At 52.1% G+C, this 20,357-nt stretch overlaps 1 protein-coding gene across 1 annotated transcript in view; it reads right to left on the bottom strand.

Annotated features, from left to right (window-relative positions):
- Positions 1-5,235: 5,235 nt before the first annotated feature.
- The window catches only part of LOC141980933 (uncharacterized), a 232,495-nt gene continuing 217,373 nt past the window's right edge, over positions 5,236-20,357 (bottom strand). The window contains exons 95-97 of the mRNA XM_074942711.1: positions 15,189-15,257; positions 13,841-14,011; positions 5,236-6,900 (exon numbers count right to left, since the gene is read on the bottom strand). Of these exons, the coding sequence (XP_074798812.1) occupies positions 6,893-6,900; positions 13,841-14,011; positions 15,189-15,257 (248 nt within the window). The 3' untranslated portion in view covers positions 5,236-6,892. The remainder of the gene's footprint in view (positions 6,901-13,840; positions 14,012-15,188; positions 15,258-20,357) is intronic.

The raw sequence follows: 20,357 nt of genomic DNA, 5'->3' as shown, positions 1-20,357 counted from the left end.
AAGCAGGTCTAAGGCTTAGCACTTGGACATGGTTATCAGTGATGTCAGCTCTATTGGTCCACAACAAAAGACTCTTAACTGAGTCTTAATCAGCTCTGTCCTTAAACAGTGGAGAAAGAGAGGGTCCTATGGTGCCGAGAGCCTTAGGGAGAGCCCATACCATCAGGAACAAGCACCTGCCCTCACCTCCTCTCATCTCCACTGGGCTTTGGCGCCTCTACTCCTTGCTTAGCAAGTGCAGTTCAGTTGAGTGTGAATCCCTCAGTCAAGGCATGCCAAGCTCAGTTCTGCTGCCCTGGATTCCCACAACAAGGATAACAGCACGTTATTACCCCTGCACCCAATAACAAAGCCACTTGCCACCCAAGCCCAACCAAAAGTGATCATTTGGGCAAAGCAGCCCCATCATGCTGTGCACCTAGGCAAAGTGGGCATGTCTATGCAAACAAGGTCAGTTCCTGAAGTCTTCTCTCCCAGCTCATCAGACTGTGCTTACAGATATTTCCGCCCACTATATCTTACAGAGGCAAAAGGGGGACCTGGTGGCAGGGAAGGGACAGAGACAAGAGTAGGATCTCGAGGACACCCTCGTGCACCGGATCAGGCCCTCTGCCAGGGAGCAGGTAGGACTCCCTGGCCCAGCCCAATCCTGCCTTCTAGCCACTGCAGGTCCTGGCAGAGACACTTGGCCTGGAGGAGGGGCAGAAGAAGGTGAACCAGCTGCTGGGGTGGGCGTTGGTGCACAGGGCCCCAGGCACCAAGGATGGGCAGGAGCACAGGGTACCAGGCATCAGCCACTGAGCAACTGCCATAGGAATGGCAGTAGGAACTACCGGGACACCCCTTCCCAGACTGGAAGCCAGCCACTTCCCTCCCCACACCAAATCTCAGTAGCTCCCCTCACTCCCACTCCTATCCATCTGCCCCGCAGTCATCCACTTGCCTTTCTGTACACCAGCTAGAGCATAGTTCAAATAGGGAGATTGCACCATTGCCAATTCTTGTGATTTTTATCACACATCTTGCACTAGTTGGTGTTGAAGCCCCAGCACCTGGAATCATGTGATTTTGTGAAACACTCAGCTTTCATAGATTCATTGCGCTTTAAAAAATTTCTAGCCCTCATGGTTCAGAAAAATGCTTGAAAGCATGACTTGAATACAACCTAATGACTCAAAAGTCAGAAGGCAAATGAGAAGAACCCCAAAGGTAGGTTTTTAAAAAAAAAATCTCCAATTTTTTAAGCCATTCGCATGAGTTTTGGGGCTCTGACAAGCTATTCTGAGTGCACGGGGTTGTGCCTACTGGGTTTGTTTGGTTTTTTAAAAAGTCTTTCTAAAAGATACATTTAAGTATTTATGGACTCTCCAGAATGCTCCCCATTTACAATAACGCCACCTCCTGCATGTCTCCAAAGCAGCCTGCTCTGCTGTTGATTGCTGTGCCCTAAAAGTCTCCTCTATCACACAATCAAATCAACGAGAGAAACTCAATTATAGTGGCATGACATTTCCAAGGGAACATGGAGGATACATTACAGTCATATTTTGGTCCTACCAAAGCAGTTCAGATGGTAAATCAATAGTAAACATTTAGGGCTAGATTTGTTTTAAAAAAAATCAAGTTATCCATGTCCCATTATGTCCAACCTCCTAGAGTACTGATGGGAAATCCTAGCTGCCTTTAATACACCCAATTCAGGAACAAACAGTTTGATCATATATAGCCACAGAGCAGGGTTTGTTCTAGGTAGCTACCGGTGATACTAGTTTGTGTGACTATCACCTTCCCATCAAGGATCTCAAAGCACTATACAAATATTAATATTCCTTTTGAGGCTGATATAAGTTAGATGATTCCAATATTACAGATGGGACACTGAGGTTAAGTGATTTGCCCAAGAATTGGGCATAGAACCCAGGTGTCTGGATTCCCAGGGCCCCGGCTCTAACCACTGCAGAATACTCCCCCAAAATGCCACATGGGCATCCAAGAACGCAAAGCTTGTAAGGACGGAGAGGGGTGACCGCTGGGGCAATTTGCCAGATCATTCATGGGAGTAAAGGGTGGGAGTCACAAAGCCATTTAGGTGCCTAACTCCTATTGGCACTCAGCACCTCTGAAAGTGACCACTTTTATTTCAGAACCTAAGTTTAGGCTGTAGGTTTAAAAAAAAGAAAACTCCACCAATTGCATCTTTCTTGCAGTGACTAAGGAAAAGTGGGAGCGAAGGAGATTTCTGCCTCTCACATTCTCAGGCAGCTACTGTATCCTCAGGCCAAGAAGTCAGATAGTTCAGAGACCCCTGATCTTGGTTAATGGGTAAAAACAGCTGCAAGGGGAGTATGTGCGGGTGTCTCGTCAGTTATAAATGTGCCTTAGATTGTAATGCTAGCTAGCAAAAAAGGTTCAGACTGGAATAAGCTGCCTCTTTCCCAGGCATTCCAGTCCTAGACATGCTCCTTGTGCACATCACGGTCCTGGAGTGCACTTCATAGTCCTGCTTTATTGTCGTCGTTTCCACAAACCATGTGGTTTGCATTTAATGTCACACCCCTACCCAGTTACCCCCACCACCTTGAGCTCCTGTCCGCCAGGTACGTGGGTTCTGCAAGGCCATGTATGCTCTGGGACTGTGGACGTTTTAGAACGGTCCATACAATGCTTTGCTCTAGTTCTTTCCATTATAGGGACTCAGGATGGAGTATGGGAGGCCAGTGACATGGTGCTCACTCTGAAAAGGCCCCTGGGCACATACTGGGGAGCCATTATAAAGGGGGGTCCAGGGCCAGTCCCATTTATAATCTCTCTCCCGCCTCTTCTCTTGTGGTTTATCCTCTGATCCTTGGAGCGCTTTGGTTGGCCTAGGAATTCTCTCTCGTTTCTCTTCCTAAGTTGTGGGGACCAGGAGGAAACCAATTCTCTGACCACCTCTCGCAGGACTTGCTTGCAGAAGAAGCAGTTGGCCAAAACCTTCTAGCTAAGCGGCGGGTTGGTGTGGCCCATCGTGCATAAACCCATTGTAAACCGAGACTCGGCATGCTGCTGATTCACAGTCATAAGAGACATGGAAAATATTGTTTATCCTCCCTGTACAGTACTTGATATCAACCTAATGTGCCTCCCAAGGGGCAAGGATGATGTACCCTTTGTTTTTCTAACACTCTGCAGTTCCCAGCCTGTTGGAAGAAAATGAAACATGTGGCCAGATCCACCGAGGGAAGACAACACAGGCTGCAGGGACGTTTTCTGTTTGGAATTTTAACAAGAAGAGGCATCTTGCTTTACTCAAACAGTGAGCTCTCCCATGGCAATTACCCAATTTCATTGCATGGGGAAAAAGATATTATCACTGACTCAGAGACACGTAGGGCTGGAAGGGACCTCCAAATGTCATCTAGTCCAGTGCCCTGTGCCGCAGGCAGGACCACATAAACCTGGACCATCCCTGACAGCTGTTTGTCCAACCTGTTCTTAAAAACCTCCAGTGCTGGGGACTCCACAACACCCTTTGGAAGCCTGTTCCAGAACGTAACTACCCGAATAGTTAGGACGTTCCTAACATCTAACCTAAATCTCCATTGCTGCTGATTAAGGCCATTACATCTCCCCCTACCATTGGCAGAGATGGAGAATTGATCCCTGTCCTCTCTAGAACAGCCCCTAACTAATTTGAGGACGCTTATCAGGTCCCCCCTCAATCTTCTGTCCTCAAGACCAACCACGCCCAGGTTTTTTTAGCCTTTCCTTTTTCTAAACCTTTTATCATTTCTGTTGCTGCCCTCTGGACTCGCTCCAATTTGGTCACCTCTTTCCTAAACCATGGTGCCCAGAACTGGCCCCTGTACTCCAGCTGAGGCCCCACCAGTGCTAAGTAGAGTGGGACAATTACCTCCCGTGTCTGACATAGGACACGCCGTTAATACAGCCCCCAATGATAGTAGCATTTTTGCAGCTGTATCACATTGCTGACACATTCAATTTGGGATCCACTATAACCCCCAGATCCTTTTCAACCATTCTACCACCTAGCCAGTTATTCCCCATTTTGTAGCTGTGCGTTTGCTTTTCCTTTCCTACGTGCTGTACTTTGCACTTGTCTTTATCGAATATCATCTTATTGAATTCTGACCAATTCTCCAATTTGTCAAGGTTGTATTAGCCAGGATGGGGAGGGATGCAACACCATGCTCTGAGCGTCCCTAGCCTCTGTTTGCCAGAAGCTGGGAATGAGCGAGAGGGGATGGATCACTTGATGATGACCTGTTCTGTTCATTCCCTCTGGGGCACCTGGCACTGGCCACTGTCGGAAGACCAGACACTGGGCTAGATGGACCTTTGGTTTGACCCAGTCTGGCCGCTCTTATGTTCACAGTCCCCCCTGCTGATGCAGGAGCCTTCCCCTCGGCAGCACATGCCATTGCATTCTGTAAGCTGGAGTGCGAAGGTTATTTAGAAGCAGTACAGTACTCTCTCACTCTCTCTGTGCTTATCCAATCTACTGGAAGAGGTTGGTATGACTTTGAAGCAGTAAGGCCCAGATCCTCCAGGACAGCAAGGCATCTAACTCCCATGGACCTCTACAGGCTAATGCCTGTCGTGCCTAAATATCTCCGAGGGTCTGGGCCTAAGTTCTATGAACAGCGCAGTGGCAAGTAACGAGGGTCATTCTCAATTTGGCTCGACAAGGGTTAATCGTATTGGGGCGGTAGTGTCACAATTCCCCGGTCAACTTGTTTTTGCTTTTTAAAGTCACTCACATTTACACTTTGTAAACTTAAGTGGGCGGCCTGTGCAATACCCTCCAGGTGAGAACAGCTGCCACCAACAAAGGGATCGTGGCTTCTGGCAGGGATGAAGCCATACCTGTAACTGGCTCTCCTTCTGGGTAGATTTGGTAGGTGGAGTTTCTGAATATCCTGTCACTGTAAGACCCCTTTACAGGCAGTTTCAGTTAAGATCTTACTAGATTCTTCTCTATTTCCTCTACCATAACCCTTATTAAACCACTACTCCAATCAGGGCTGTCTTGAAACAAAATGTGGGGAGTTTTCACTCTAAAATTCACAAAGACAAGTTGTCCTTTAAATTGTTTAATGAAAACTAATATTTTCTGTATATGCGGAACAAAAGAACACACACTCACAAAGGAGATGGGCCCAGTTATTTGACGAATCATTAGCAAGAGGGTGTGTTCTGTACAAAACCCCACCCCTTTGCTTAAAGTCCTGGCTATTTGTAAATGTAGCCTTCCCTCTATTTAATCTCTGCCACTGGCAGGCTTTGGACACAATACTACAAAGCAATTAAACCGCACAACACTCCTGTTAAATAAATGAATGAGTATCAGAACAGTCATTATAACGGCCACAGGGCGGTGAAGCGACTTGCCAAAGTCTACAGAGGCTAGTCAGTGGCAGAGGCTGACTGGGAATTCAGGAATGCCATGCTTGCTGTATTAGACCACATTGCCTCTCCTGTACAGGACCAAGTCAAGGGAATTTAGCATGAAATACCATAAATTAGAGACCAGAATGGTTATATTAAGCCAGAAAATTTGACAGTTCAGTAATTGCTTTTGTTAACCAAGCCTCATTTAGAAGGTGAAATTTTTAGCTCCAGTATATATATTAGAGATAATTAATATTTCCTTACCAACTCTAAGTTGTTTGAGATTTCCTTCTTCATTTTCCCATTGGCAATGGAATGATTAAAGATTTAAAAAGAGCTAAGAGTCTCTTGTGCCTTAAGATAGATACAGAAGCATCTCACGCTGGGTCACCCTGATTACAAAGAATGGCTCCTCTGACAACTGCTTCCTCCTGCCTTATGAAATTTGGTTCAAAGGATTCCATTCTTCTCATCGGAAAGGCACCCCTCAGCCCGCGTTACTTAGATCCAAGATACTGGAAGCTTTACCACAAGCCCATCTATCCCTGCAGCTGCTGATCTCAGCATCTGGCATCTAAATTGGTAACAGTTAGGATTGCCCTCCGAATGTATCCAAAACACTTTGATCTAGAAACGGGGTTTGAAATTTCACAGGACAAGACAATGATTTCCAGAATGACGTGGTATCGCCCAATTTGAGAACAGCCTTTCTGGTGAGATTTTAGTAACTCTTGGCACTTTCCCTCCGCAATGAAATTAACTAATTAATGCTCAACACATCCCTGTATTACGGGTGGGAATCTGAAGCAGAGAGAGGTTAAGTGACTTGTCCAGGGTCATAGAGAGAGTTTAGTGGCAGAGCTGGGATTAGAACAGAAGTTCCATGCGCCCAGTTCTGTGCTCAGATCATGCCCCCTCTCTCACAAAGGCTTCCGATCCTGGAGGACACCAGGAAGTGGGGAGACGTGAAAACTGAGTGATGGCTGAAGGCTGATTTGAACGATGATCCAAGTTGTCCCAAACTGGTTCCATCTATCCCTACTGACGATTTAATAGGAGCCTCACAAAAATTAACCAGCAAAACTGACTTGTCCCTTCCTTACCAAACTGATGGTAATGGGAAAACAATTACATTTTACTTGCCCATCACAAACAACTACCTGGTGAGCAGGGGGACTGGAATTATGCAAGGTTGGCTTAACCTACAGGTTTATTTAAAAAAATAAAATAACATTTAGGTGTCTGTTGGGTGTTGCACAATAGATCTGCAGTGCGTCAAGGGCCTCTGAACACTTCAGCTTTTCCAGCCAAACAAAAGACTCTCTCTTATCAGCCCAATTTATTACATATCCATAACCATAACTATCTCCTTGTCTGCAGAACTAACATCTACCACCTCTTTGTGTTAAATGGTTTGTCTTGCTATATTTCCAACCTCTGAGCTGTCCTGGATTCACCTCCTGCAGCTCCCTCCTCATTTACATCATCTGTCCGCACCGAGTCACCTTCCTGGGAGAGATTTTGGAGAGAAAGGAAAGAGAAAACAAATGGGTTCAGTTTGAGGCTGGCTGGAAGGGCCTCTCCTCCCTGAGTTTCTTGCCATTGCAGAAGGAACACTGTTAAGACTCATTTTGAATAAGTCATTTTTCGATAGCTTGCACTACAAAGGCTGCTTCTAACGATGATTTCCTTCTGTGCGCTTAATAACGCCACTGATTAGGACGTCTTGCATCCACTGGATGGAATTGTTAATGACCAGACTGTGTTTGCAGGGAACCCGTTAACACATGTCAGCAGTGTCAAAAGCAGGTTTCCTTAGGAGCATCTGCTTTCTTTCTGGCAAGAAAGATTAAAGGGACCTCATCCACATGGAATCGAGCCAATTAAAAGGGTTCAAAGTCATTCCAGGGCATATACCCTGTGGATCGCCCAGCCAATTTGTAAGGTTTTACCGTCACCTTTTCCCGTTGCAGCATGTGTCCAGTTTTGGGTCCCACACTACACGAAGGATGTGAAAAAATTGGAAAGAGTCCATCGGAGGGCAACAAAAATTATTAGGGGGCTGGAGCACATGACTTATGAGGAGAGGCTGAGGGAACTGGGATTGTTTAGTCTGCAGAAGAGAAGAATGAGGGGGGATTTGATAGCTGCTTTCAACTACCTGAAGAGGGTTCCAAAGAGGAAGGATCTAGACTGTTCTCAGTGGCACCAGATGACGGAACAAGGAGTAATGGTCTCAAGTTGCAGTGGGGGAGGTCTAGGTTGGATATTCGGAAACACTATTTCACTAGGAGGGTGGTGAAGCACTGGAATGTGTTACCTAGGGAGGTGGTGGAATCTCCTTCCTTAGAGGTTTTTAAGGCTTGGCTTGACAAAGCCCTGGCTGGAATGATTTAGTTGGGGATCGGTCCTGCTTTGAGCAGGGGGTTGGACTAGATGACCTCCTGAGGTCCCTTCCAACCCTGATCTTCTATGATTCTATGAAAGAGTGGCGCAAACAGAGGGAAAGGACCAACTCTGCAGGCTCAACAGTGGAAGTGACTCTACACAAAGTCAGTCCCACCAATGTACAAAGTTAACAGATTGAAACTGGGAACGTTGGTCCCCTCATCTCTTTCAGAACCAGCGATGTGGCCTTTAATGATGGGAAGCAAAGCATCTCAGATGGACGCATGGCTTTTCAGTTGATGGTGACTCCCGCCTCACAAGTAAGACCTTTGAGTCTGTTGTAACTTATTTCCCCTCCCTTCTGGGATCAACTTCCTCCCATTACTCAATACCTTCCTGCTGATGACATCACCCTGTGCTTGTGACATCATCACCATTTCCATGGGAGAGAACTGTGATGTCACAGCGAGGAAGGGCTCAGAGGAGCAGGATCAGCTTAATTTAAGCAGCACTTTTCTAAAAAGGTAGGTAATATAGCAAACTAGCGGATATGTGCATGTGCATGCCACTGCCATCTACTGGAGGCAATCAGAACTGCTCACCTGTGTGTCATAAGCCCCTTTACTGCTGACGGCTAGTGGAGATTAACCTTTGGGTCAAGGACAGGGGCCTGTGCTGAGTTTGATACCAGCTGCTGACATGAAGTGGTTATAGTGTGCAGGACAACGACAACTGGGAGGTCCTAAGTGGCCACAGATTTGTTATGGTATTCTTAGTGGATGGATGAAGGGGCAAGCTAGGTCAGCCTGAGGGGATCCAGCGTGTCAGCCGATGGCACAGTGCACTATCACTGATAGCGGAGAGGAGGATATTCACTGTGGGCTCACACTCACAAGGGAAGGGGGGAGCCTGGCACCAGATGTGTCCTGCACACGTTGTCTGGGACGGGAAAAGTCTGTTGTGACAACCGGCCTGTAACTTTTGCCCACCTAGGAATTTACTCTGGCAAGTAGGTCAAGTTAATTCCAAGAAAGAATGTTCTAAACAGATGCAAGAGAACTGGACAAAGAAACTGAATTAGCCTAAACTAAAAAGGCCACATTGATATAATCCAAGGACTGGTGAAATTCTGCTTGTTAAAAACAGATGATGTGGAAGTTAATGACCCAAAATTGGTGTGTTGGGGGTATTAGGCCTGGTGGAGAAAATACTGAGGAGCGGGGCTATTCCACCCACCATTCCCTTTGTGCGTCCTTCAAGAAAGACTTGTGTGTGTGGGGGGGGATATAGAGAAAAAACAGAAGGAGGCTACTAGAGCGAATGGCACCATCATGGCTGCCACCCCCCCATCTCCTGGGACCCCAGGCCTTCATCGTCCTCATCCTAAAGATGTCCTGAGCAGACCAGGCCAGAGAGAGGGACCCAGCTGACATCATCAGCTCCAGCTGAATACCAGCCACCCCCGGAGATGAAATGGGATCGGGCTTTAACAGCAGCTCCAACCCAGCTCAACTGACTTCTCTTTCCCTGAGCAGGACAGTGACCACCATCTCTGATACCACTGAAGAGACTCTCAAAGAAGGGGGGTTTCCTTCTAAAACTCTCTCCAGCTGAAGGGAAAGGGAACACGGGAGGCGGTTAAAATGAAAGCCTGACTTAATACTTTCCATTTCCAAGGCTTTCACTGGTTTTCCTTCTCTTCTGTATCATTAATAAAAGGTTAAACAACTGGTTTGCTAGGGTGCTATGCAGGCTAAGGCTTGCGTACACCAAACCCTGAACCGTGTTTAACACGGTTTAATGTTGGACAGTGACTGGATTAGGTTAGCACCTTTGGCCCATATAGTTCATCTAAATTAATACCACAGTTCTCAGGTATAGCCTCAATCTACCACTGGCAGTGCCAGAAGAGGAACAGAAGAACAAGACAAGGCAGTGACATGAGGCTTGAATTCAAGCCAGCGCAATGGTCTGAAGGAGGTGGGAGAAGAACTCTACCCCTTCATTGTCCTCTCAGGGCTCAGAGCTGTACTCCTGCAGCTGGGGTCTCAGTAGGTCTTTCTTTAGACAGGGAAAACAGCCCCTTCTGGGATCTGCTCTTTCTGCCTCTCTCAGTTAGGGTGACGAGAATGCTCCACGTAGAAGCATCACCTCTGATGCAGCTTGGTGGTTACGGAGAGTGGCCAGTTAGTGCTGTCTTCATAAGCAGCAGCCACCTCCCTTCCATAGCACTGGCTGATTGCTTCTCTTAAAGGGCCCCCTTCAGAGGACAAGGGCTTCATGTCCCTGAGCATGTCTTTCCTCACCAAGGTTTGAGGTTTTGGCGCAAACCCCAAGCTCAGGCCAGATTTGCAAACTCGAGGGTGATCCCAGGCTGGATTTCAAACCCTCCTGGTGCTGATGCATGGCTAAGGTGGAATTCAGGCCAAACACAGTGGCTGTCTCCCAAAAACTGGACAGAAGGGTTTGGCCAAGTTTTCCTTGGGAGCTTTAAGTCTGGGTGACATCAAGGAAAGTGAGTGCCGGGCATGGGGAATTTGCACAAAATTCTGCACATCAAAACAGTAATGTGGCACCCAGCCTTAGAGAAGGGGAACCATGATAGAGCTGGGACCTTGAATACCAAAGGTGAAATCCCAAACTCATGGAAGTCCACTGGACTTTTGCCTTTGATTTCAGTGGGGCCAGGATTCCACCCCACATAGGCGTACCCTGTACAGCAGAACTTTGCTAACTGGCACTAATCAGCCACTGGGAGTGGTACAAGGCACTTTACCAACAAGTTACCATGGGAGGCCTGTGAATGAGTTGATCATTTAAGGGCTGGGTGTCCCATGATCCCACTGATGGAAACTCAATGACACAAGCAAGTCCAGCATTGAAAAAGTAGCTGGGACCTCATGCCTGGTTTGCCTTCCTCACAAGCATCGTGCCAGATTTGATGCGCCGCCAGACGCAGAGTGCCAGATTTGATGTGCCATTGGGATGATGTAGAGCAAATTCTATGCTCCTGGTAGGCCTACAACCTTGAGGTATATGGTAATGGTCCATAAACACTCTGAGGTCTCTCTTCCATAATTGTATTCAGGTGCCAGAAATACAACAGGAGTTTTGAAAGCAAGGGGTATGGACGGCACCTAACTGCAATATACGAGACGGCTTGCAATGTTCTAAGCAAAGATCATGAGCTCGGCTTCCAGTAACTTACAGCCTAGAAGCACCCATGTGGACAATGCAGTGCACAGATGAAGAACAAGACTTGGATGATATCACCTCACCAAGTGCTCACTGGTGGGCCAGGATGACCTGCCCATTACAGATGTGGTAGGAAAATGGGAAACCCAAGCTCCTTCAGAAACTGGATTTACCAGGATGGGGGCTGTAAAAAGTTTGTAGCCACTTCAGGGTTAGAACTGGGGCACAGTCCAGCTGGCTTCACTCACTGAGAGCTGGGGAGCACTACTGGTATCTTTTAGCAAAGCATGCTGAGAGTGGGAGGAGTCTGAGGGCTTATAAAACACAGGGTCCTCTAACTTAGTCAGTCGGAGGAGGGGGCAGCACCAGGGAAGGGTGTGTAATGATAGTGCCGGGCCAATGCATTCCAGCAAAGTGAAGACAGGCAGCATCTGGGAAGGAGGTACTGCATTTGGGACTCCAGGCACATAGGCTGGGGCCTGCCTCACCTCCTTAAAGAGACATGGATTCCTTAGAAGGGAAAAACTTTGGGCATGCTTGGGGAGGCAGGAGCACTGAAAATGGAACTGAATGGAGTTGCTAGTGACATACACCTGGATGCGTTTTTGCTGCTCCGTCTCAGTCTTCCTTTTCCCCGGCACACACCGGTAGTAGGTAAATCTGGCCTGCTAGGGAGTACTAGGAGAGATGACACATTCTGCAGAACACAGGTTTCAGAGTAGCAGCCGTGTTAGTCTGTATTCGCAAAAAGAAAAGGAGGACTTGTGGCACCTTAGAGACTAACAAATTTATTTGAGCATAAGATTTTGTGAGCTACAGCTCACTTCATCGGATGCATTCAGTGGAAAATACAGTGGGGAGATTTTATATACATAGAGAACATGAAACAATGGGTGTTACCATACACACTGTAATGAGAGTGATCAGGTAAGGTGAGCTATTACCAGCAGGAGAGTGTTGGGGGGGGGGGGAAATCTTTTGTAGTGATAATCAAGGTGGGCCATTTCCAGCAGTTGACAAGAACGTTTGAGGAACAGTGGGGTTCGGGGGGAGCGCTTCTTCAGCTCTCGTCCCCTAATGCCCCTACTCTACTTGCGCTACATTGATGACATCTTCATCATCTGGACCCATGGAAAAGAAGCCTTTGAGGATTTCCACCATGATTTCAACAATTTCCATCCCACCATCAACCTCAGCCTGGATGAGTCCACACAAGAGATCCACTTCCTGGACCCTACGGTGCTAATAAGCGATGGTCACATAAACACCACCCTATACCGGAAACCTACTGACCGCTATTCCTACCTACATGCCTCCAGCTTTCACCCTGACCACACCACACGATCCATTGTCTACAGCCAAGCTCTGCGATCCAACCGCATTTGCTCCAACCCCCCAGACAGAGATAAACACCTACAAGATCTCTATCAAGCGTACTTACAACTGCAATACCCACCTGCTGAAGTGAAGAAACAGATTGATAGAGCCAGAAGAGTCCCCAGAAGTCACCTACTACAGGACAGGCCTAACAAAGAAAATAACAGAACGCCACTAGCCATCACCTTCAGCCCCCAACTAAAACCTCTCCAATGCATCATCAAGGATCTACAACCTATCCTGAAGGATGACCCAACACTCTCACAGATCTTAGAAGACAGGCCAGTCCTTGCTTACAGACAGGCCCCCAACCTGAAGCAAATACTCACCAGCAACCACACACCACACAACAGAACCACTAACCCAGGAACCTATCATTCCAACAAAGCCCGTTGCCAACTGTGTCCACATATCTATTCAGGGGACACCATCATAGGGCCTAATCACATCAGCCACACTATCAGAGGCTCATTCACCTGCACATCTACCAATGTGATATATGCCATCATGTGCCAGCAATGCCCCTCTGCCATGTATATTGGCCAAACTGGACAGGCTCTACGTAAAAGAATAAATGGACACAAATCAGATGTCAAGAATTATAACATTCAAAAACCAGTCGGAGAACACGTCAATCTCTTTGGTCACTCGATTACAGACCTAAAAGTGGCAATTCTTCAACAAAAAAACTTCAAAAACAGACTCCACTGAGAGACTGCTGAATTGGAATTAATTTGCAAACTGGATACAATTAACTTAGACTTGAATAAAGACTGGGAGTGGATGGGTCATTACACAAAGTAAAACCATTTCCCCATGTTTATCCCCCACCCCACTGTTCCTCAGACGTTCTTGTCAACTACTGGAAATGGCCCACCTTGATTATCACTACAAAAGGTTCCCCCTCTCCCCCCCGCTGGTAATAGCTCACCTTAAGTGATCACTCTGGTTACAGTGTGTATGGTAACACCCATTGTTTCATGTTCTCTGTGTACATAAATCTCCCCACTGTATTTTCCACTGAATGCATCCGATGAAGTGAGCTGTAGCTCACGAAAGCTTATGCTCAAATAAATTGGTTAGTCTCTAAGGTGCCACAAGTACTCCTTTTCACTCTGCAGAAGAGGCCGCTTTGTAGCAGCTCTTTGAAGGTGGAGAGGATGGGACTCATGTATGTTAGGTGGGAGGCTAGTCCAGGACTCACTGGTGAGGGGGGTAGGAGAAGTGACTGGGGTGGCCTCACCCAGGACTGGAAGGGACCTCCTGGGTCATCAAGTCCAGTAATCCCATTGGTAAATATATCAAGATCCAATTTAGAACTACTTGGGTTTCTTGCCCCCACTACTCCTATGGGCAGGCCATTCCAGACCTTTGCTTCTCTGTGGATTAGAATCTCTCTTCTAATTTCCAGCCTGAGTTTATTCCTGGCCAGTCGATACCCATTTGTTCTTGTCCCCACCAGAAGCGAATGGAAGAGACGTCCCCCTACCTGTTGTGATTTTACACCAACGCTCACATGTTAGTTTGGATTTAAACCTATTGCTGTTTCCTCCACAGCCTCCAAACACGAACGGCCTGCAGGCGTTGGCTTCTCCATGGTAATACCAGAGCAACGTGTAGTGCAGGCAGGAGCCCTCGTCCATCGGCAGTCGACAAGGGTCTGAAATGAAACAGATCCCCACCAAGAGATCGACGCTGGAATGGAAAGCAATGGCCAGATGCTGCCCCCTTACTCCCACTGAGCAGCCGCTTACTGCGTAAATAGCCCCTGTTCATTTCAATGGGGATTCAGAGGGAGTAAGGTAGGCCCAGATCCTCAAAGGGATTTAGGCCCCTAACTTTCAAGGGGAGTTAGGAGCCTAAATACCTTTCAGGATCTGGGCCTGACTGCTTCCCATGGCAGAATCCTGCCCTATGTGAGTTTTCCAATGGTGTGTCCAGGCCAGCACCTTGCTCCACAAGTAGCACCATTGATTTCAATAGGATTACTCACAGAGTAAGGTACTGCACACTGTAAGCAAGGGGGGCAGGATCTGGGCCATCAGGAGCGTGTGGCCATGAGCTGGCATGGGAGGTTGGATTGTACTGGATGAATAGGATACTCAGTAAAATGAATGAAGTGCTGAGCAAGCTTCCCCTCCACGCAGTTCTGTCAATGCACTGACCTGCCTCAAAGCCCGCTATTCCTGCAGGCAGCACCCAAATGTTCTACCATCCCAACCTGCAACACCCGCCGTGGCTCTAGCTCGGCTGCATCTTGAGCAGAGGCTGTCAGAGTTGCTGAGCTGCCTCTTGGATTTTTTGCAGACGGGGGCTAAAACGTCTTACTGTCTGCGAGCATCCAAGCCAGTTTCATCTCAGCAGGAAATCCGATTTCCAGTGGTTGGAAATCAAGAGAACGCTTTTCTGCCATAGACCTCGCAAACGCCACTAGGTACTAGCCTAGTGTGCCCATCCCCATAGTGTCTGATCTCCAAACATGCAGCTGAACCCTTCCACTGCTGAACTCTGCCGAAGGCTCTTTGTGGCACTCACTGACCCCAGCAGCATCCAGAGACACATGACCCGGTTTGCAGGGCCACTCAGGCTGGCTGGACAACATTGTTGCAGGTGGCAGCATGCTGCAATTAGTTATCTTAATTATCTCAACAACAGGGGAATGTCCGGCTCCTAAGTTCATCTGCTCCATGCAGGAGGAGAGAGACAGAGATTTCCTGTAGCGCTAGTTATCAGGTGTATCTGTTTCCATGTGTGTGTCCCCTTGAGCTCAGTTTTAAAAAGCACTTCCTCTCCTGAAAGTGACTTCCCTAAATGCCATTTAATTCAGTGCATTTCACCTTCTAATGGGCTGCGGGCACGTCGCTGCTCCTGCGGAGCCTGAGCCATTAGCTGCTTATCACTGGGAGCTGCAGAGAAAGCAAATGGAAATCACAGTTAATGAGGGCGTGCAAATAAATCAGCCACAGTTTAAATATTGATCGTTACAGGTTTACATGGTTTTCCGTCTATAACAAGCTCTTGATAAATGTCACCGAACAACTGGTGAGTGGTGGAAATCGGTGGCAATAAAATTCTTAATGGCTTTTAACAACTCAGTCAGAAAGGTCAGATGTTAGAGAAAACTGAAGTATCTGTTTCAGAGTAGCAGCCATGCTAGTCTCTGTATTCGCAAAAAGAAAAGGAGGACTTGTGGTTAGTCTCTAAGGTGCCACAAGTACTCCTTTTCTTTTTGAAGTATCTGTGGTGTTTGTGAGAGAAGGGAGATAAATGTAAGATCAGGGTTCTGTAAATTTGAGAGGTTTGAAAAGCCAGAAGCGACGGTAATCCAGCCGTAATAGCCACCTGATTGCAGAATCCTGTTAGCGTTTAGATGCCTGTCCACAACCATCACCTAGCAAACCGATTGAGTGCCCTGTTGCTAGCAATCCAGGCTCTAATGGGATTGCCAGCTGGAGACAGCCACAGCTGTGATTCAATAGCATGGAGCCCGGGCCCCTGATCTTAAACTTCCGAGATCCAAAATGTTTCTTGAAAGTAAATTTAGACCCAGACGGGTGATGCCATCAATGTATGAGAAAGACCCCAAAGTGGAGAAGGCAGCTCCTTAGAGGACAAAGCAGGGAGGCTGCAAACTTTGGATTCAGAGACCGTGTTGGGTGATATTTGGATTTAGCTCACAGTAAGATACAGGCCATCCGTAAATGGGTTTCTATTTCCAGCACTGTTCCCCAAAACTCAGGGTAGTTTGGCCGAAGCGGGTCGGTCCAGGCCTGTCTCTAGATGTCGGGGTTCTTTTCTTTAATGAGTCTTGTAAACTTTGCTTCCATTACATGAACGAAGAGAGGTGGTGGCAGGTGTGTGAGCCAGCTCCAGTCTAGAATGCGATAGGTGCAGTTAGGCATGAAACCTCCCAGGAAGGCAGGTGCCCCTTGAAAATAAAGCACCATGGGTTTAAAAAAAAAAAAAAAGGAAGGGAAATTTCTTTGTTGCTTTGCACCATCTGTGAAAAGTCTCTCAGGGGACATCTACATTTAAACTGCCGATGCCGACGGGAGGGATTGTCCCATCTGTGTAAGTAAAATAGCGAGGTCGACAGAAGAATTCTTCCATCGACCTAGCGCTGTCTACAGCGGCTACCTGAGCAGAGCTACTTCTCCGGGGGGCAGGGGGGGGGGTTCCACACCCCTGAAGGACGTAGTTATGCCGATGGAAGCTCCCTGGGGAGACCGGCCCTCGGAAGCACGGACAATCTGTGTCTAGCTGCATCTCGATCGTCGCTATTTTGAAGGTGCCTCTCACAGCGCTACCTCTGGGCAGGGCTAGACACTACGCCCGTTTTGGGGTGCGATGCGGGGCCCCGCAGGATCTGGGGCTGCAGACGCAGCGCCAGGGGGTCACGAAGCGAGGCGCTGCGACAGGCCGCCCTGCAGCCACCGGCGGGATTGTGTATCTGGGTAGAGGGGCAGTCGCCTGAACCGCTCTCACAGAGCGTGGCTCAGTCTGTGTCCCCGCAGCAGCAGATTTCCTGCTGTGGGCATGGTACCGGCACAGCCACACTTCCGGTGCTGCCTTGCAGTGCCTCCTGGGGAAATCCGGGCCGCTCCCCCCAGTGGTGTAGCTGTGTGACTCCGCCCCGCTCCACCCCTTCCCCCAAAGCCCCACCCTCCCTCCGCCTCTTCCCGCCCCCGCTCCGCCCTTCCCCCAAGGCCCCACCCTCCCTCCGCCTCTTCCCGCCCCCGCTCCGCCCTTCCCCCAAGGCCCCACCCTCCCTCCGCCTCTTCCCGCCCCCGCCCCGTCCCTTCCCCCAAGGCCCCACCCTCCCTCCGCCTCTTCCCGCCCCCGCCCTGCCCTTCCCCCAAGGCCCCACCCTCCCTCCGCCTCTTCCCGCCCCCCGCTCCGCCCTTCCCCCAAGGCCCCACCCTCCCTCCGCCTCTTCCAGCCCCCGCTCCGCCCTTCCCCCAAGGCCCCACCCTCCTTCCGCCTCTTCCCGCCTCCACTCCGCCCCTTCCCCCAAGGCCCCACCCTCCCTCCGCCTCTTCCCGCCCCCGCTCTGCCCCTTCCCCCAAGGCCCCAACCTCCTTCCGCCTCTTCCCGCCTCCGCTCCGCCCTTCCCCCAAGGCCCCACCCTCCCTCCGCCTCTTCCCGCCCCCGCTCCGCCCTTCCCCCAAGGCCCCACCCTCCTTCCGCCTCTTCCCGCCCCCACCCCGCCCCTTCCCCCAAGGCCCCACCCTCCCTCCCTCCGCCTCTTCCCGCCCCCGCTCCGCCCTTCCCCCAAGGCCCCACCCTCCCTCCGCCTCTTCCTGCCCCCGCTCCGCCCTTCCCCCAAGGCCCCACCCTCCCTCCGCCTCTTCCCGCCCCCGCTCTGCCCTTCCCCCAAGGCCCCACCCTCCCTCCGCCTCTTCCCGCCCCCGTTCCGCCCTTCCCCCAAGGCCCCACCCTCCCTCCGCCTCTTCCCGCCCCCGCTCCGCTCTTCCCCCAAGGCCCCACCCTCCCTCCGCCTCTTCCAGCCCCCGCCCCGCCCCTTCCCCCAAGGCCCCACCCTCCCTCCGCCTCTTCCCGCCCCCGCTCCGCCCTTCCCCCAAGGCCCCACCCTCCCTCCGCCTCTTCCTGCCCCCGCTCCGCCCTTCCCCCAAGGCCCCACCCTCCTTCCGCCTCTTCCAGCCCCCACCCCGCCCCTTCCCCCAAGGCCCCACCCTCCCTCCGCCTCTTCCCGCCCCCGCTCCGCCCTTCCCCCAAGGCCCCACCCTCCTTCCGCCTCTTCCAGCCCCCGCCCCGCCCCTTCCCCCAAGGCCCCACCCTCCCTCCGCCTCTTCCCGCCCCCGCTCCGCCCTTCCCCCAAGGCCCCACCCTCCCTCCGCCTCTTCCCGCCCCCGCTCCGCCCTTCCCCCAAGGCCCCACCCTCCTTCCGCCTCTTCCCGCCTCCGCTCCGCCCCTTCCCCCAAGGCCCCACCCTCCCTCCGCCTCTTCCCGCCCCCGCTCTGCCCCTTCCCCCAAGGCCCCAACCTCCTTCCGCCTCTTCCCGCCTCAGTTCCGCCCTTCCCCCAAGGCCCCACCCTCCCTCCGCCTCTTCCCGCCCCCGCTCCGCCCTTCCCCCAAGGCCCCACCCTCCTTCCGCCTCTTCCCGCCCCCACCCCGCCCCTTCCCCCAAGGCCCCACCCTCCCTCCGCCTCTTCCCGCCCCCGCTCTGCCCTTCCCCCAAGGCCCCACCCTCCCTCCGCCTCTTCCTGCCCCCGCTCCGCCCTTCCCCCAAGGCCCCACCCTCCCTCCGCCTCTTCCCGCCCCCGCTCTGCCCTTCCCCCAAGGCCCCACCCTCCCTCCGCCTCTTCCCGCCCCCGCTCCGCCCTTCCCCCAAGGCCCCACCCTCCTTCCGCCTCTTCCAGCCCCCGCCCTGCCCTTCCCCCAAGGCCCCACCCTCCTTCCGCCTCTTCCAGCCCCCGCCCCGCCCCTTCCCCCAAGGCCCCACCCTCCCTCCGCCTCTTCCCGCCCCCGCTCTGCCCCTTCCCCCAAGGCCCCAACCTCCTTCCGCCTCTTCCCGCCCCCACTCCGCCCTTTCCCCAAGGCCCCACCCTCCTTCCGCCTCTTCCCGCCCCCGCTCCGCCCTTCCCCCAAGGCCCCACCCTCCTTCCGCCTCTTCCAGCCCCCGCCCTGCCCTTCCCCCAAGGCCCCACCCTCCTTCCGCCTCTTCCAGCCCCCGCCCCGCCCCTTCCCCCAAGGCCCCACCCTCCCTCCGCCTCTTCCCGCCCCCGCTCCGCCCTTCCCCCAAGGCCCCACCCTCCCTCCGCCTCTTCCCGCCCCCGCTCCGCCCTTCCCCCAAGGCCCCACCCTCCTTCCGCCTCTTCCCGCCCCCGCTCCGCCCTTCCCCCAAGGCCCCACCCTCCCTCCGCCTCTTCCCGCCCCCGCCCTGCCCCTTCCCCCAAGGCCTCACCCTCCTTCCGCCTCTTCCCGCCCCCGCTCCGCCCTTTCCCCAAGGCCCCACCCTCCTTCCGCCTCTTCCCGCCTCCGCTCCGCCCCTTCCCCCAAGGCCCCACCCTCCCTCCGCCTCTTCCCGCCCCCGCTCCGCCCTTCCCCCAAGGCCCCACTCTCCCTCCACCTCTTCCCGCCCCCGCCCTGCCCCTTCCCCCAAGGCCCCACCCTCCTTCCGCCTCTTCCCGCCCCGCCCTTCCCCCAAGGCCCCACCCTCCTTCCGCCTCTTCCCGCCTCCGCTCCACCCCTTCCCCCAAGGCCCCAGCCTCCCTCTGCCTCTTCCGGTCCCCTTCCCCACCAGGCCCCACCCTCCTTCCGCCTCTTCCTGCCCCTGCCCCACCCCTTCCCCCAGGCCCCACCCTCCCTCTGCCTCTTCCTGCCCCGCCCTTCCCCCAAGGCCCCACCCTCCCTCTGCCTCTTCCTGCCCCCTGCTGCTCCCCTTCCCCCAAGGCCCCACCCTCCCTCTGCCTCTTCCGGTCCCCTTCCTGAATAAGCCCCGCCCTCGCTCCACTGCTTCCCACCCCCACTCTGCCCCCTCCGCCCCAGAGCCTCCTGCCAAGCAGCTGAGTGGCAGGTGACCGGGGGGTAGCACCCTTTTTTTTTCCCCGTGGGTGGTCCAGCCTCGGAGCACCCCCAGAGTCGGCGCCGATTGTCTGTTGGAGGAACATCAGGCCCAGTGTATGTCCATCCCCCCGGAATCTCTTGCTCATGTCCAGCTATTTTCTGGCATGAAAAGCCCACCCGTAAGGATGCCGCGTGGCACTGTCTAGTGAGTCTGCAATGAGCACAGTGTGCTACACGGAAAGAGCCTTTCCATTTGCAATGCAGACCCTGTCTCCACTCTCACCCCCGCTCTTTGCCTCTCCACAGGGTCGGAGCCTGACCTCGCACAAGAGCCTCTGATTATGGATGCCACTTCCACAGCCGCTGAAAGCAGCATGTCAAGGAGTCTGGACAAAAACCAAAACAAATAACCCACACCCACTTCGGCGTTGCTGTTAACCTAGGAGCAGCACTCCTAGCACCCCCACTCCCGGCTCTCT

The sequence above is a fragment of the Natator depressus genome, chromosome 1 (genome assembly GCF_965152275.1).
Source record: "Natator depressus isolate rNatDep1 chromosome 1, rNatDep2.hap1, whole genome shotgun sequence".
NCBI classification, from domain to species: Eukaryota; Metazoa; Chordata; order Testudines; family Cheloniidae; genus Natator; species Natator depressus.
The sequence above is the reverse complement of the archived record's forward strand: the minus strand, read 5'-3'. Positions and strand labels throughout refer to the sequence as shown.